Consider the following 15,502-nt stretch of genomic DNA (forward strand, 5'->3'; position numbering starts at 1 on the left):
ACCGTTTTCTGTGGTGCGAAATCGTAGGTTGGGAGGGTCGCGATCATCTCTCTCTCTCTCTCTCTCTCTCTCTCTCTCTCTCTCTCTCTCTCTCTCTCTCTTGAAAGTCTCCCGTTTTCTACGGGCCTGTTCTTTGTAGGTACCCCTTGCCAATTCCACGCCTCCAGACGCAGGGGGAAAAGAAGATGTCTTATGTTAGATACATTTCGTAGTGTATATATATATATATATATATATATATATATATATATATATATATATAGTGTGTGTGTGTGTGTGTATTCTCCTCTAGGACGCAATGAAAACGGGACAAAATTTATCAGATGGTGATTCTGAATCGCATATGATAATGATTAGGGTTGTCACTGCCCAGTATTATTTATACTGGAGCCAACTATGAATAAATATCATTACGACCTGATTATTCATAGATGTTTGTTGTTGTTGTTACCGGAGTCGTATTCATCTCATGTTGAGTACCTCGTGAAATTACGTTTCTCTGGAATTTATTGGCAATAATGACTTCTATCCGCGTTCGTGATGGAATGGATTAAATCATTTTTGTTTTTGTTTTTCGTTTTGATTCACAGATCTTCGAGTGTGTGTGTGTGTGTGTGTGTGTGTGATGCCATGAGAAGGTAACATGATGCATGTCTTTTATGAAAAGAATGAAAATAAATATCATCGTACGCCTTGCTGTTGATCGGCCAGTCTCCTCAGCCCGGCCCGCGCCGCCTGCTGCCAGTCGTGTGATTCACGTTGTCGTACGGTACTTACCCCCACCCCAGAGACTGTAGTAGTTGAAATCCGGACTTACGTCTGTGGCTTGTCTGTGTGATAGTGGAATACTACGGCGAAATGTTCATCTCCTTCGTAAGATGGTCATGTAGCTATTATAATATCTCTCTCCTGACACCTGCCAAGCTTTGGGAGTTTTCTCATGTCCCTTTCCTCACTCCGCTAAAAGCTCTGGAATGACTTATGTTTATATCCTCACACAGCTAAGCTTTGGATCCCTTTTCGTGTTTTCCTAACGCCGCTAAGTTTTGCAACACTTTACCCTCTGTCACACTTGCCCACTACACAGCAAAGCTTTGCAACACTTTACCCTCTGTCACACTTGCCCACTACACAGCAAAGCTTTGCAACACTTTACCCTCTGTCACTTGCCTACTACACAGCAAAGAAAAAACTCTCCCTTAATTTTTTTTCCAAAAAGATGCATAGTATATGGCTCGAGAAGGGGGTTGTCCTCCACTTCGCTTGCATTAGAACCCCTTTTTACAGCCTGGATTTAAGGTCCTGGCCGTGGTGGGAGGTGGGGGATGAGGGAAGCCGTCTGTCCATGGGTCGGAGCCGAGGGTCGACATCAAAACAACCATGGAATCACCAAGTCATCTGTTGCACCCAGAACATGTGTACGCTCCCACCACCACCACCACCTCCCTCCCACTCACCCTCCCACTCACCCTCCCACTCTCCCTCCCACTCACCCTCCCACTCTCCCTCACGTGTTTGATGATGTATAGAAATCCAGCCGTGTTCCTTTGAATTTGATATAGAGTCGTGGGAAGGGTGTGTGTGTGTGTGTGTGTGTGTTGGGGAGGGGGGGAGAATGTGGCACGGGTTTCATGCATTTTTCTGCCATGAACAGATTGTTTCAACCATTGCGCTACACTGTCATTTGTGTGTCAGCTCTCTCTGATGGTTTGGTTCGTTGGTGATATATCATTTTTTTTTTGTATTAAAAAAAAAAATACGATCTTAATGCAGTCTCATCACTGAGGAAAATTAGGGAGGAAAAGAGAAAGAAAATACAGAAGTGTGTCGTGCAGAAGGGGTTCGCGAGGGTGGAATGCAAAACGCCAAAATTTCGCACCCTGGCCCGGGATTTCGCACCACATCGTCCCTCCAGCAGGAGCGGCAACAGGAAAGAGCTAACACACACACACACACACACACACACACACACACACACACACACACACAGACAAACAACTGTTGGCTGTAGAGTTTCTCTCTCTCTCTCTCTCTCTCTCTCTCTCTCTCTCTCTCTCTCTCTCTCTCTCTCTCTCTCTCTCTCTCTCTCTCTCTCTCTCTCTAGCGATGTTGACCGTAAGGGGAAAGGTTAGTTAGTGAGTTACTAGTGTGCAGATTCTCCCCCTCTCCGCCCCCCCTCCCCCAACCCCACGACCATACCCCCCTCCTCCTCCTCCTCCTCCTCCTCCTCCTCCTCTGGGTCGAGAAGGGTGACATTCCCGTGTCCTGGGGTTGCCGGCATTCCAAGCGGCCCTGGCCTGCGGTGCCGCCGGCTGGCCAGCGCTTATTCTGCCGTGAGCCGGGGTGGGGGGATTAACCACCGTCTCTCTCTCTCTCTCATGAGTTGGAGTTCTTCCCTTTACTTCGAAGTAGACGTGTCTTGACACACACACACACACACACACACACACACACAGTACTCAGGGGCCTCCGTGGTGTAGTGGTCAGCAATACTGACCATGGTCAGGAAGGGAGGGGCCCCGCCCCAGGGGACGGGCCTACGTAAGTTCAAATCCTGGGCGCGGCAGTCGGCCCACAAGCATTCCCAGGTGTTCATCCTCCCCTCGGAGTTGGTCGATGAATGGTTACCTGGTTTAGGCTGGTATGTGAGTGTGTGTGTGTATGTGTGTAAAAACACACATAGTAAAAAACTTAGTACATGTATACAAGGTTTAGACGGGGCAACACGAGTGTAAAAAATCCCTCCTCGTCCAGTACAAATACGTAATTTCACGCACACACATATACACACACACACACACACACACACACACACACACTAGGGGAAGACCTGGTGAGTTCATGTAAAAGAAAAATGAAAAAAAGAAGAAGAAAATATGAAGCGGGTCCCCACCAGTTTAGAACTCGCTCCCCCGTACTGAACAGATGGATGATTACATACATTACCTCCGTTACCTCTCTCTCTCTCTCTCTCTCTCTCTCTCTCTCTCTCTCTCTCTCTCTCTCTCTCTCTCTCTCTCTCTCACGTGAAGCAGCAGCATTGCGGGGGGAGTCGTGTGCGGGATAGATTAGTGCTGTAGAGCGTGCTGACAGCAGCATTGCGGGAAGAGCATTGCAGCATGGAACAGCATTGTGGGACACCCTGCATGCAGCATCACTCGGCAGGTAGGTAGGTAGGTAGGAAGGAAGGAAGGAAGGAAGGAAGGTAAGGGGGTAGGTAGGTAGGAAGGGAGGTAGATAGGTAGGTAGGAAGGTTGGTAATGTAGTTAGGTAGGTAGGTAGGTAGGTAAGGGGTAGGTAGGTAGGTATGAAGGTAGGTAGGTAATAGGGTAGGTAGGTAGGTAGGAAGGTAGGTAATGCAGTTAGGTAGGTAGGTAAGGGGATAGGTAGGTAGGTAAGGGGGTAGGTAGGTAGGTATGAAGGAAGGTAGGTAATAGGGTAGGTAGGTAGGAAGGTAGGTAATGCAGTTAGGTAGGTAGGTAAGGGGGTAGGTAGGTAGGTAGGTAAGGAAGGTGTGACGTGCTGCCAGCTGTGCAGTATGGTTGACGGGAAGTTTCATAACACGTAGGGTAACGCGGGTGTAGTTGCGTCACTGTCGTAGACCCGCTGGTGACGTCAAGTAACAACACCTGCTCGTACTTGAAGCACATCAGGTCGGGGGTGTCATACCCGAGTACTTCTCGAGTTTTGACGACTTTCACCCTCTTTAAAGTCGGTCTTGGGAGCGAAAACATGCAGTTCCTTCGTTACTTTTTAGGCCGAGTTCGTTTAAGTATGTAAATAAACGTAGTTTTCAGGATAACGGACGTAAACAACCAAGTGTTGTTGCCTTGCTACTGGGGACTGTAGAGTACAGTATGTGGTTTATTGAGCACGACGCTACGACCCCTTGAGCACGACAGTGCGGCCCTTGAGCACGGCGGTACGTACCCTTGAGCACGACGGTGCGACCCTTGAACACGACGGTACGACCCTTGAGCACGACGGTACGACCCTTGAACACGACGGTGCGACCCTTGAGCACGACGGTACGACCCTCGGGCCGAGCCGAGCCAGGCCGAGCCGAATCGTTGTGCCCAAAGGTAAATGAGAACAACCCCCTCTCTCTCTCTCTCTCTCTCTCTCTCTCTCTCTCTCTCTCTCTCTCTCTCTCTCTCTCTCTCTCTCTCTCTCTCTCCGTAACTCTACACCAGCGAGAGACTCCAGCACCATAACCTCCCCGTGTCGGGCACACGGCGCTGGTCGCACGGCCGAACCCGCCCCGGGAACGTGTCGCACGGAGTTGTCCGTCTGCGGTGCCTGACGCACGACAGAATTGTGCGGCGACTGGTGTGTGTGTGATGATGATGATGATCATCTCCTCCTCCTCTTCCTCTTCCTCTTCCTCTTCCTCCTCCTCCTCCTCCTCCTCCTCCTCCTCCTCCTGCTCCTCCTCCTCCTCCACACACCCCGTGGGCGACCGTCCTGGCCTGTATTCCATAATAGGTAACTTTCCGTTTGGAATGTGATCCAGGGGGTGATTTTGATTCTATTCCCCCCCCCCCCCCGCATTTTGGAATGTAATCCAAAGGTGATTTTCGTTTGGAATATCAATAAAGGTGTTTTCCATTTTGGAATGTAATCCAAAGGTGATTTCCGTTTGGAGTGTCGTCCAAAGGTGATTTTTTTTTGTTTGGAATGTGATTCAAAGGTGATTTTCATTTCGAATGTAATCCAAAGGTGACTTCCATTTTGAATGTCAATAAAGGTGTTTTTGGAGTGTGATCCAAAGGTAATTTCCGCTTCGAGTGTAATCCAAAGGTAAAAGCGTTTAGAATATAACCCAAAGGTAAATTCCCTTTGGAAATATAATCTGTAGGCATGTTCCACTTGAAGGACAATCCATACCTGAGTCTTATTCAAATGGAATCCAAAGGTAAATTCCATTTGGAATGCAATCCACGGACACATTCTGTTCGACTCACACGATGACCCATGATTACTAACGTGTATAACGAGAGAGAGAGAGAGAGAGAGAGAGAGAGAGAGAGAGAGAGAGAGAGAGAGAGAGAGAGAAGGACCAGCGATGGAAACGAGAATGTAAATCCTAGCACAGTGGAGAGGAAAAATAAACCAGTTCATACTGACCAATTTTATTTATTTTATTTTATTTATTTATTTTTTTATATATTTTTTTTTTTAAGGCGAGACGTCGATCTCACTGGGAATAATAAACTGATCACAGTATTTTTTTTTTTCTCCCAGGATTATGAAGGAGAAAATATACACAGGCAGTAGCATTAATTTGTTTTATTTTCGAAAAGAAGGAACAGAGATGGGGGCCAAGTGAGGATATTCCCTCTTAAGGCTCAGTCCTTTGTTCTTAACGCTACCTCGCTAACACGGGAAATGGCGAATATTTATGGGGAAAAAACAATATATATATATATATATATATATATATATATATATATATATATATATATATATATATATAGTCCCAGGATGGTGTACATAGTATTAATTATGAAGTGTCGCTGTTAAAACTTGATTGTAATTAAAAAAAAAGTTTTACACTATTTTTTTAACCTTTTCATGTTCTATATGTTCAACTGAAGGTTTTCGTTGTAACGTTGACCAATTAGTTTCCCCCCCCCCCCCACCCCACCTCCTCTCATTTTTACCCAATTAACTTTTTTTTTTATCATTTTTATGTTATTCGTCTTGTTCGTATTGTAAGAAGTTCCCGTTTTCTTTCTTCTGAACTCCTTATTTTCTACGTGCGTATTACACAGGTCTTGTTATGTTGGTGTCTGTCAAAGTGCTTATTTCCGTTGCACTTTATCAGCTCTCTGTGTCGTCTGTTCGCCCAGGAAGTGACCATATCAAGTAGCCGTATTTTTCCTGGTGTCCGTATTTTCCGTATTTCTTTTTTCACGTGTCTTATTACGCGTGCTTATTATACCACGTGTCCGGACGCAATGACTGTGTGTTATCTCCTGGCGCCCACCCACCAGGTCTCCGTATTTTTATCATCTTAACGTTTTTCACGCGTCCGTATTTTTTCTTCTGGGGTGGGGGTAGGGGGGGTTATAGAATGTGCGTATTTGCCCGTATTATTCCCTCCACCATCCCTCACCCCTCCCACCATCCCCCCCCCCCGTCTGACGGCTTGGGGGGGGGGGGGCCACCCTTGTGTTATGTAAGGGCCTTCATTAATTATGGGGGGGGCGCTAATGAGGTCCCGGGGGGGGGGGCGGGAGGCGCCCTAGGAAGACTGAACGGTATGGTGAACAGGAAGGGGGGGAGGGGGAGGGGGATTTGGGAGAGAGGGCGGGAGGGGGTGGGGGTGGGTTTTTCTCGTTTGGGGAGGAAGGTGGTGTGGGTGAGGAGAGTTTACTGGGTGGTGTGGGTGTGGGGGAGGTTACTGGGTGGTTTGGGTGTGGGAGAGGTTACTGGGTGGTGTGGGTGTGGGAGAGGTTACTGGGTGGTGTGGGTGGGAAGAGTTTACTGGGTGGTGTGGGTGAGGAGAGTTTACTGGGTGGTGTGGGTGAGGAGAGTTTACTGGGTGGTGTGGGTGTGGGGGAGGTTACTGGGTGGTGTGGGTGTGGGAGAGTTTACTGGGTGGTGTGGGTGGGGAGAGTTTACTGGGTGGTGTGGGTGTGGGAGAGTTTACTGGATGGTGTGGGTGTGGAGAGTTTACTGGGTGGTGTGGGTGTGGGAGAGTTTACTGGGTGGTGTGGGTGTGGAGAGTTTACTGGGTGGTGTGGGTGGGAAGAGTTTACTGGGTGGTGTGGGTGGGGAGAGTTTACTGGGTGGTGTGGGTGTGGGGGAGGTTACTGGGTGGTGTGGGTGTGGGAGAGGTTACTGGGTGGTGTGGGTGGGAAGAGTTTACTGGGTGGTGTGGGTGTGGGGGAGGTTACTGGGTGGTGTGGGTGGGGAGAGTTTACTGGGTGGTGTGAGTGGGGAGAGTTTACTGGGTGGTGTGGGTGTGGGAGAGGTTACTGGGTGGTGTGGGTGTGGGAGAGGTTACTGGGTGGTGTGGGTGGGAAGAGTTTACTGGGTGGTGTAGGTGTGGGAGAGTTTACTGGATGGTGTGGGTGAGTTTACTGGGTGGTGTGGGTGGGGAGAGTTTACTGGGTGGTGTGGGTGTGGGGGAGGTTACTGGGTGGTGTGGGTGTGGGGGAGGTTACTGGGTGGTGTGGGTGTGGGAGAGTTTACTGGATGGTGTGGGTGTGGGAGAGTTTACTGGGTGGTGTGGGTGTGGGAGAGTTTACTGGGTGGTGTGGGTGTGGGAGAGGTTACTGGGTGGTGTGGGTGGGGAGAGTTTAGTGGGTGGTGTGGGTGTGGGGGAGGTTACTGGGTGGTGTGGGTGGGGAGAGTTTAGTGGGTGGTGTGGGTGTGGGAGAGGTTACTGGGTGGTGTGGGTGGGGAGAGTTTACTGGATGGTGTGGGTGTGGGGGAGGTTACTGGGTGGTGTGGGTGGGGAGAGTTTAGTGGGTGGTGTGGGTGGGGGGGAGGGGTAGTGTACAGGGGATTGGGTTGTTACTGGAGCGGGATGGGACATGGGGAGGGGGGTGTGGGAGAGGATTGTAATGGTGCACTGTGTTGATGGCGTGTCAAACTATGCAATTACCTGGTTGGCTGTAATTTCCCGTTTGGGCTGTAGGTGGAGTGGGGGTTGTGGAGTGGAGGGGAAGTTTTACACTCGTGTGGGGGGGGTGGAAGCTTCTCCACCATCACCCAACTTTGTGAAACTTTCGTCCACATTCCCCCGCCTTCATCTCCATCACTTTAGAACCCATTTCAGCCACGATTGTGTCCAGGAATATTATTTTTTTTTTTTTTTCTTACAAGTTTCTGGCCTCATTTCCTCGTGGTTTGGTCCCTGTGGTTGTCCTCCTGTGTCCCAGCATCCACCTTGAAGGAACTGCTCGCCCTCTGACACCATCACCATCATCACCATCACCGTCACCACCACCATCACCATCACCATCACCACCACTCACCATCACCATCACCACCATCACCTCCGTCCTCGTCCTCCAGGCTTCGTACTCGTCCTCGTCCTCCAGGCTCCGTCCTCGTCCTCCAGGCTTCGTACTCGTCCTCGACCTCCAGGCTCCGTCCTCGTCCTCGTCCTCCAGGCTCCGTCCTCGTCCTCCAGGCTTCGTCCTAGTCCTCGTCCTCCAGGCTTCGTCCTCGTCCTCCAGCCTCCGTCTCTACCACAGCAGGAGACACAACCCTTGTGGTGACGGGCTGCCTCGCCTCGCCTCACCTGGAACCATTCCCGATCCAGGGTCCTCCTCCCGACCCCTGGGTTCTTGTGGCATGGCACTGTCCTCTCCATTATGGCTGGAGAGTGACGGAAACTCTAATGCAGAATTTCAATTTCAGCTTGGCTCGCTTCTCTTAAGCTTCTGAAATGTCACAAGCCAAGCTTACGGTGGCACGAACGAAGAATTTGAGGAGGGGGGAGGGAAATGGTGTGTGTGTGTGTGTGTGTGTGTGTGTGTGTGTGTCTGTGTGTGTGTAGGGGGAGGAGGGGTCGTCAGTAGTGTGGTGTCTTTAGACGTCTTTTGAAACGGTCAGACTTCCTCCTGGGGGAGGTGTCTAATGGGAGAGAGAGAGAGAGAGAGAGAGAGAGAGAGAGAGAGAGATGGGGGGGTTGCATGGGTGGGAGGCGTCTGGCAGTGGTGATGGAAGGGCTGGAGGTAGTGTTGATGTGGGGGGAGAGAGGACTTATGGTTTTGAATGGGGGGATGGTTGTGATGGATGGGGGGGGTTGAAAGGGAGGGGGGGATATGGTTGTGATGGATGGGGGGGGGGGGTAACTACCACTCCCCCCCTCGCCCTCCTCCCCCCCTCCCCCCCCCCCCCCCCACGTACAACACTGTGCAGCAGAAAAAATGTTGCAATAGAGGGAAAATGTTTTCAGATATTTCACTAGAGCCGTGTTGTATTGTGTTACACACACACACACACACACACACACACACACACACACACACACACACAGGTCTTGTAAGTTAAAACACTCCACCGTCCTCCCAGCATCCCGTGTTCTGTAGACATGCACAACCGTTTTCTATGTCTCGATTTTCGAGCACATCTCAGTGTTACAGATGGGCGGGGGGGGGGGGGGTTTGAGGGTGGGTTACGCCGTTACTACAAGAGAAAATCCGGCGTAATGTAGCGTCACTTTTGTAATATCCTGAACGAAATACACTGTCGAGAGCTTGTAGTGACAGTTTGGTTGATCACTCTGAACCCCATGGTGAAGTGGAGAGAGAGAGAGAGAGAGAGAGAGAGAGAGAGAGAGAGAGAGAGAGAGAGAGAGAGAGAGAGGCCATTGTACACTTTTCGCCAGCGATTTCAACAATTTTTGTCAAAAGAAAAATTTTTTTTGTTTTGTTTTACATGTTGGAGCGTGGTGTGCGTGTACTGTATAGCTGTTGTTAACTCGACAGAAGACATTGTTTCTCTTATATATATATATATATATATATATATATATATATATATATATATATATATATATATATACATATATATATTTCCAGCCCCCCGCTCCCTTCCCTTTTAGTCGCCTTCTACGACACGCAGGGAATACGTGTTAAGTATTCTTTCTCCCCTATCCCCAGGGATAATATATATATATATATATATATATATATATATATATATATATATATATATATATATATATATATATATACGTGTGTGTGTCTGATTTTCAGTGTTGTTATTTCAGTATATCTTTATGTGATCCCAGATATCTATAGATAGTGATGCTGTGAACGCTGATATATTGATACACTGTATTGCTGTATTTGGTTGTTGGGGGGGGGAGGGGGCTGTGTGTATATGGAGTTCTACTGTATTTTCTTGTATTGTGTTGCTCCGTTGCCTGAATGAAGCTGTATAAGTTTAGATTGCTACGTGCGGATCGACGTGTCACCTGGTTCAACCTGTGTAAGTGGAGCTTTAAGCTGGGTGGCGACTCCCGGTGTTGAGGCTTTTAAGCTTTTGAGGTTTAGGATTAAGCTTGAAAGCTTCGGTGAGGCTTAGGCTGGTCTGTCTTGTGGTGTCTTGACAAGAGTGAGAGCTGTGGGGGTGAATGATCTGGGAAGGACATGATTGGTGCGTGAATGATGAAGGAAGGACATGATTGGTGCGTGAATGATGAAGGAAGGACATGATTGGTGCGTGAATGATGAAGGAAGGACATGATTGGTGCGTGAATGATGCTGGAAGGACATGATTGGTGCGTGAGTGCTGTGAAGGATGAAGGAAGGAGAGACGAATGGTGAAGGAAGGATAAGGTGATACACGACTCACCCACGTGAAGGGATGAATGAAGGAAGGAAGGACCGATGATGAAAGAAATGACTCACGAAAGAAAGATGAAAAATGATTGAAGGATAGGGAGACAATGAATAAATGTTGCATTGTGAATACATGGATGACACCGCGAGGAACCAACACCATCTCTGCACTAATACCTACCTTCCCCTTCTCCCCCAGCAGGAAGGACCCTCCCGCAGGAGTAACCCTCCCTCTCTCTCCTCCTCCTCCTCCTCCTCCTCCAGGAGGACGTCCTGTGGCTCGCCTGGGTGACACCGCGAGGGACCAACACCACCTCTGCACTATACCTACCCTTCCCTTCTACCCCAGCAGGAAGGACCCTCCCGCAGGAATAAACCCTCTCTCTCTCTCTCTCCTCCTCCAGGAGGACGTCCTGTGGCTCGCCTGGGTGACAGCGTGAGGAACCAACACCACCTCTGCACTGCTACTACTCCCTCACCCTCCCCTTCTACACCAGCAGGAAGGACCCTCCCGCAGGACTAAACCCTCTCTCTCCTCTCTCCTCCTCCAGGAGACGTCCTGTGGCTCGCCCTCGCAGGTGTCGCCGGACCCCGTGGAGTCGTGGACGGAGAGGGACCTGCAGATCATCTCGTACCACATCCAGTCCGTGGTCATCTCCCGTTACGCCGTCACCACCGTCACCTGCAAGATCCGTAACCCGTCCCTGGACGCGCAGGAAGCCGTCTTCAGCATCATGCTCCCCGCGAACGCCTTCATCTCCAACCTGACCATGTGAGTACCAGCCGTCGTTTACGCGTGCGGAACTAGATAGCCACCGAAGTCCATGATGACTCGGAGGTGGGGAGGGAGTGAGGGAGGTGGGGAGGGAGTGAGGGACGTGGGGAGGGAGTGAGGGAGGGGGACCGGTGGAGTGGCGTCTGTATAATTCTGATGGTGTCCCCTGGAGCCTGCACCGTTTTCTGTCATGAATTATTATGATTGTGTTTTTGGTGTTGTTGCTTCGATGCTGTTGGGATTATTAGGAGAGAAAATGATAGAAAATGTGAATTGGGTTCGTAATTGGAAGTTTTCTGCAACATTTGGGTTGTGCAGTCAGAGGAAATGGTGGTGGTTTGTTAGGTGTGAATGGAAGGGCTTGAACGATACGGTACGACGCTTGGGCGCGACGGTACGACCCTTCAACACGACGGTACGACCCTTCAACATGTCGGTACGACCCTTCAGCACGACGGTACGACCCTTCAGTACGACGGGACGACCCTTGAACAGCTTGGTACGACCCCTCGCTCACGCAGGCCTGGCCTTGATGCCCAAGGGTCGTACCGTCGTACTCAGCGTCGTATCGTCGTACTCAAGGGTCGCACCGTCGTACTCAAGGGTCGTACCGTCGTGCTCACACTCCACACATGAACACCTCCACCTCCACACCTGACCACACACACACACACACACACACACACACACACACACACACACACAGCCTAGCGGTAGCACTCCCGCCTGCCACGGAGGGGTCCCGGGTTCGATCCTGACTGTTGGAGGTTTGTGTGTTATATGGAAGTACGCGTTCATATGCACTATATATATATATATATATATATATATATATATATATATATATATATATATATATATATATATATATATACACACGAATATAGTGCAGTGAAGTGTGGAGGGCAGTTCCTCCCTCAGTCCCATGGCGCTGGGGGGAAGATGAGGGAAGGAGGGATGGGGGGAGCAGGCGCTGTATCGGCTCTGGAGGAACCCTAGGCAACCAGCCCAGCCTGAGCTGCCTGCCAGCTTTAATAAGCTGAGATGACCGACGCCGAGATGACACACACACACACACAACACACACACACACACACACACACAACACAGGCACACACACACACACACACACACAACACAGGCACACACACACACACACACACACACACACACACGACACAGGCACACACACACACACACACACACAACACAGGCACACACACACACACACACACACACACACGACACAGCCACACACACACACACACACACACACGACACAGGCACACACACACACACACACACACACACACACACACACACACACGACACAGGCACACACACACACACACACACACACAACACAGGCACACACACACACACACACAACACAGGCACACACACACACACACACGACACAGGCACACACACACACACACACACACACACGACACAGGCACACACACACACACACACACACACACACACACACACGACACAGGCACACACACACACACACACACACACACACACACACACACACACACACACACACACACACACAACACAGGCACACACACACACACACACACAACACAGGCACACACACACACACGACACAGGCACACACACACACACACACACACACACACACACACATAGGCTATACATAATATGCAGATTATGATGATGAAGTATACATATGCTAATCACACATAGGCTATACATGTGCAAATTTTGATTTTGAAGTATACATGTACAAATTACGCATAGGCTATACATATTGAAATTTTGATTTTGAAGTATACATGTACAAATTACGCATAGGCTATACATATGCAAATTTTGATCATGAAGCATCCGTCATAGGCTATACATATGCAGATCTTCATTGTGAAGCACACGCGGGCAATACATATGCAAATCACGGGTTAGAATGCATCATTAAGACGGTCCCGCGAAATAATTAACGTACGTCTGGCAGGGCAGGTGGGGGGGGTGAGCACTCGCTGCCGACTGGACTTAGTGGGAAGCGAGGCGGAGAAATGTCGTACTGGAGCTCATTGCCCGTGAAGGTACGAGGCAGGTTACTAGGGGTGTAGCCAGCTGCTGAGGGGCAGCTGGTTCATCACTTGGACTAGCTGGTCGGTTGATAGGTTAGGTGACTGGCCAGCCAGCTGGTTGATTGGTTAGGTGACCGGCCAGCCAACTGGTTGATTGGTTAGGTGACTGGCCAGCCAGCTGGTTGATTGGTTAGGTGACTAGCCAGCCAGCTGGTTGGTTGGTTAGGTGACCGGCCAGCCAGCTGGTTGATAGGTTAGGTGACTGGCCAGCCAGCTGGTTGATAGGTTAGGTGACTAGCCAGCCAGCTGGTTGATTGGTTAGGTGACTGGCCAGCCAGCTGGTTGATTGGTTAGGTGACTGGCCAGCCAGCTGGTTGATTGGTTAGGTGACTGGCCAGCCAGCTGGTTGATAGGTTAGGTGACTGGCCAGCCAACTGGTTGATAGGTTAGGTGACTAGCCAGCCAGCTGGTTGATTGGTTAAGTGACTAGCCAGCCAGCTGGTTGATTGGTTAGGTGACTGGCCAGCCAGCTGGTTGATTGATTAGGTGACTGGCCAGCCAGCTGGTTGATAGGTTAGGTGACTGGCCAGCCAGCTGGTTGATAGGTTAGGTGACTGGCCAGCCAGCTGGTTGATTGATTAGGTGACTGGCCAGCCAGCTGGTTGATAGGTTAGGTGACTGGTCAGCCAGCTGGTTGATTGGTTAAGTGACTAGCCAGCCAGCTGGTTGATTGGTTAAGTGACTAGCCAGCCAGCTGGTTGATTGGTTAGGTGACTAGCCAGCCAGCTGGTTGATAGGTTAGGTGACTGGCCAGCCAGCTGGTTGATAGGTTAGGTGACTGGCCAGCCAGCTGGTTGGTTGGTTGGTTAGGTGACTGGCCAGCCAGCTGGTTGATAGGTTAGGTGACTGGCCAGCCAGCTGGTTGATTGATTAGGTGACTGGCCAGCCAGCTGGTTGATAGGTTAGGTGACTGGTCAGCCAGCTGGTTGATTGGTTAAGTGACTAGCCAGCCAGCTGGTTGATTGGTTAAGTGACTAGCCAGCCAGCTGGTTGATTGGTTAGGTGACTAGCCAGCCAGCTGGTTGATAGGTTAGGTGACTGGCCAGCCAGCTGGTTGATAGGTTAGGTGACTGGCCAGCCAGCTGGTTGGTTGGTTGGTTAGGTGACTGGCCAGCCAGCTGGTTGATAGGTTAGGTGACTGGCCAGCCAGCTGGTTGATAGGTTAGGTGACTGGCCAGCCAGCTGGTTGATAGGTTAGGTGACTGGCCAGCCAGCTGGTTGATAGGTTAGGTGACTGGCCAGCCAGCTGGTTGATTGGTTAGGTGACTGGCCAGCCAGCTGGTTGATAGGTTAGGTGACTGGTCAGCCAGCTGGTTGATTGGTTAAGTGACTAGCCAGCCAGCTGGTTAATTGGTTAAGTGACTAGCCAGCCAGCTGGTTGATTAGTTAGGTGACTAGCCAGCCAGCTGGTTGATAGGTTAGGTGACTGGCCAGCCAGCTGGTTGATAGGTTAGGTGACTGGCCAGCCAGCTGGTTGATTGGTTAAGTGACTAGCCAGCCAGCTGGTTGATAGGTTGGGTGCTGGCCAGCCAGCTGGTTGATTGGTTAAGTGACTAGCCAGCCAGCTGGTTGATTGGTTAAGTGACTAGCCAGCCAGCTGGTTGATTGGTTAGGTGACTAGCCAGCCAGCCAGCTGGTTGGTTAGGTTACTGGGCAGGTGATTGGTCGGTACGACCCTCGGATACGATGGCCTGGGCAGTTGACGACCTGACACCTCCGGGGTCAGGTCAGAGGTCAGGCAGCGTTCCTACCCACGGCTCGTACCGTCACACACACACACACACACACACACACACACACACACACACTTACTAAGTACACAAAAATGCTTAACTCTCTCTCTCTCTCTCTCTCTCTCTCTCTCTCTCTCTCTCTCTCTCTCTCTCTCTCTCTCTCTCACCCACCCAAGGAACCACCACCCACCCCTTACCCCCAGACACACACACACACATCCCCCCCCTCCTCCCTCCCCCGTAAAGTCTTAACTCACCCCAGAGACGCACTGGTTTCTTAATGCCCGTCTCTTTAACTTACGCCCCGCCCATTATCTGAGTTAACCCCCCCCCCCCTCCTCCTCCCCCACAGCGCTGCATGCGATACGAAAGTTTTTAAAACCGAAAAAAAAAAGTAAAAGAAAAAGATGACTTACCGTCGTGAGTACGATGACTTACCCTCGTGAGTACGATGACTTACCCTCCTGAGTACGATGACTTACCCTCGTGAGTACGATGACTTACCCTCGTGAGTACGATGACTTACCCTCCTGAGTACGATGACTTACCCTCGTGAGTACGATG

General features: G+C 50.2%; 1 protein-coding gene across 5 annotated transcripts in view; it reads left to right on the forward strand.

Moving 5' to 3' along the window:
• The window catches only part of LOC139756874 (inter alpha-trypsin inhibitor, heavy chain 4-like), a 457,935-nt gene that overhangs the window by 272,530 nt on the left and 169,903 nt on the right, over positions 1 to 15,502 (forward strand). For all 5 annotated transcript variants that reach the window (XM_071676730.1, XM_071676729.1, XM_071676732.1 and 2 more), the window contains one exon: positions 10,859 to 11,079. In XM_071676730.1, coding sequence (XP_071532831.1) covers positions 10,859 to 11,079 — 221 coding nt within the window. The remainder of the gene's footprint in view (positions 1 to 10,858; positions 11,080 to 15,502) is intronic.

This window comes from Panulirus ornatus, chromosome 23 (genome assembly GCF_036320965.1).
Source record: "Panulirus ornatus isolate Po-2019 chromosome 23, ASM3632096v1, whole genome shotgun sequence".
Lineage (NCBI taxonomy): Eukaryota > Metazoa > Arthropoda > Malacostraca > Decapoda > Palinuridae > Panulirus > Panulirus ornatus.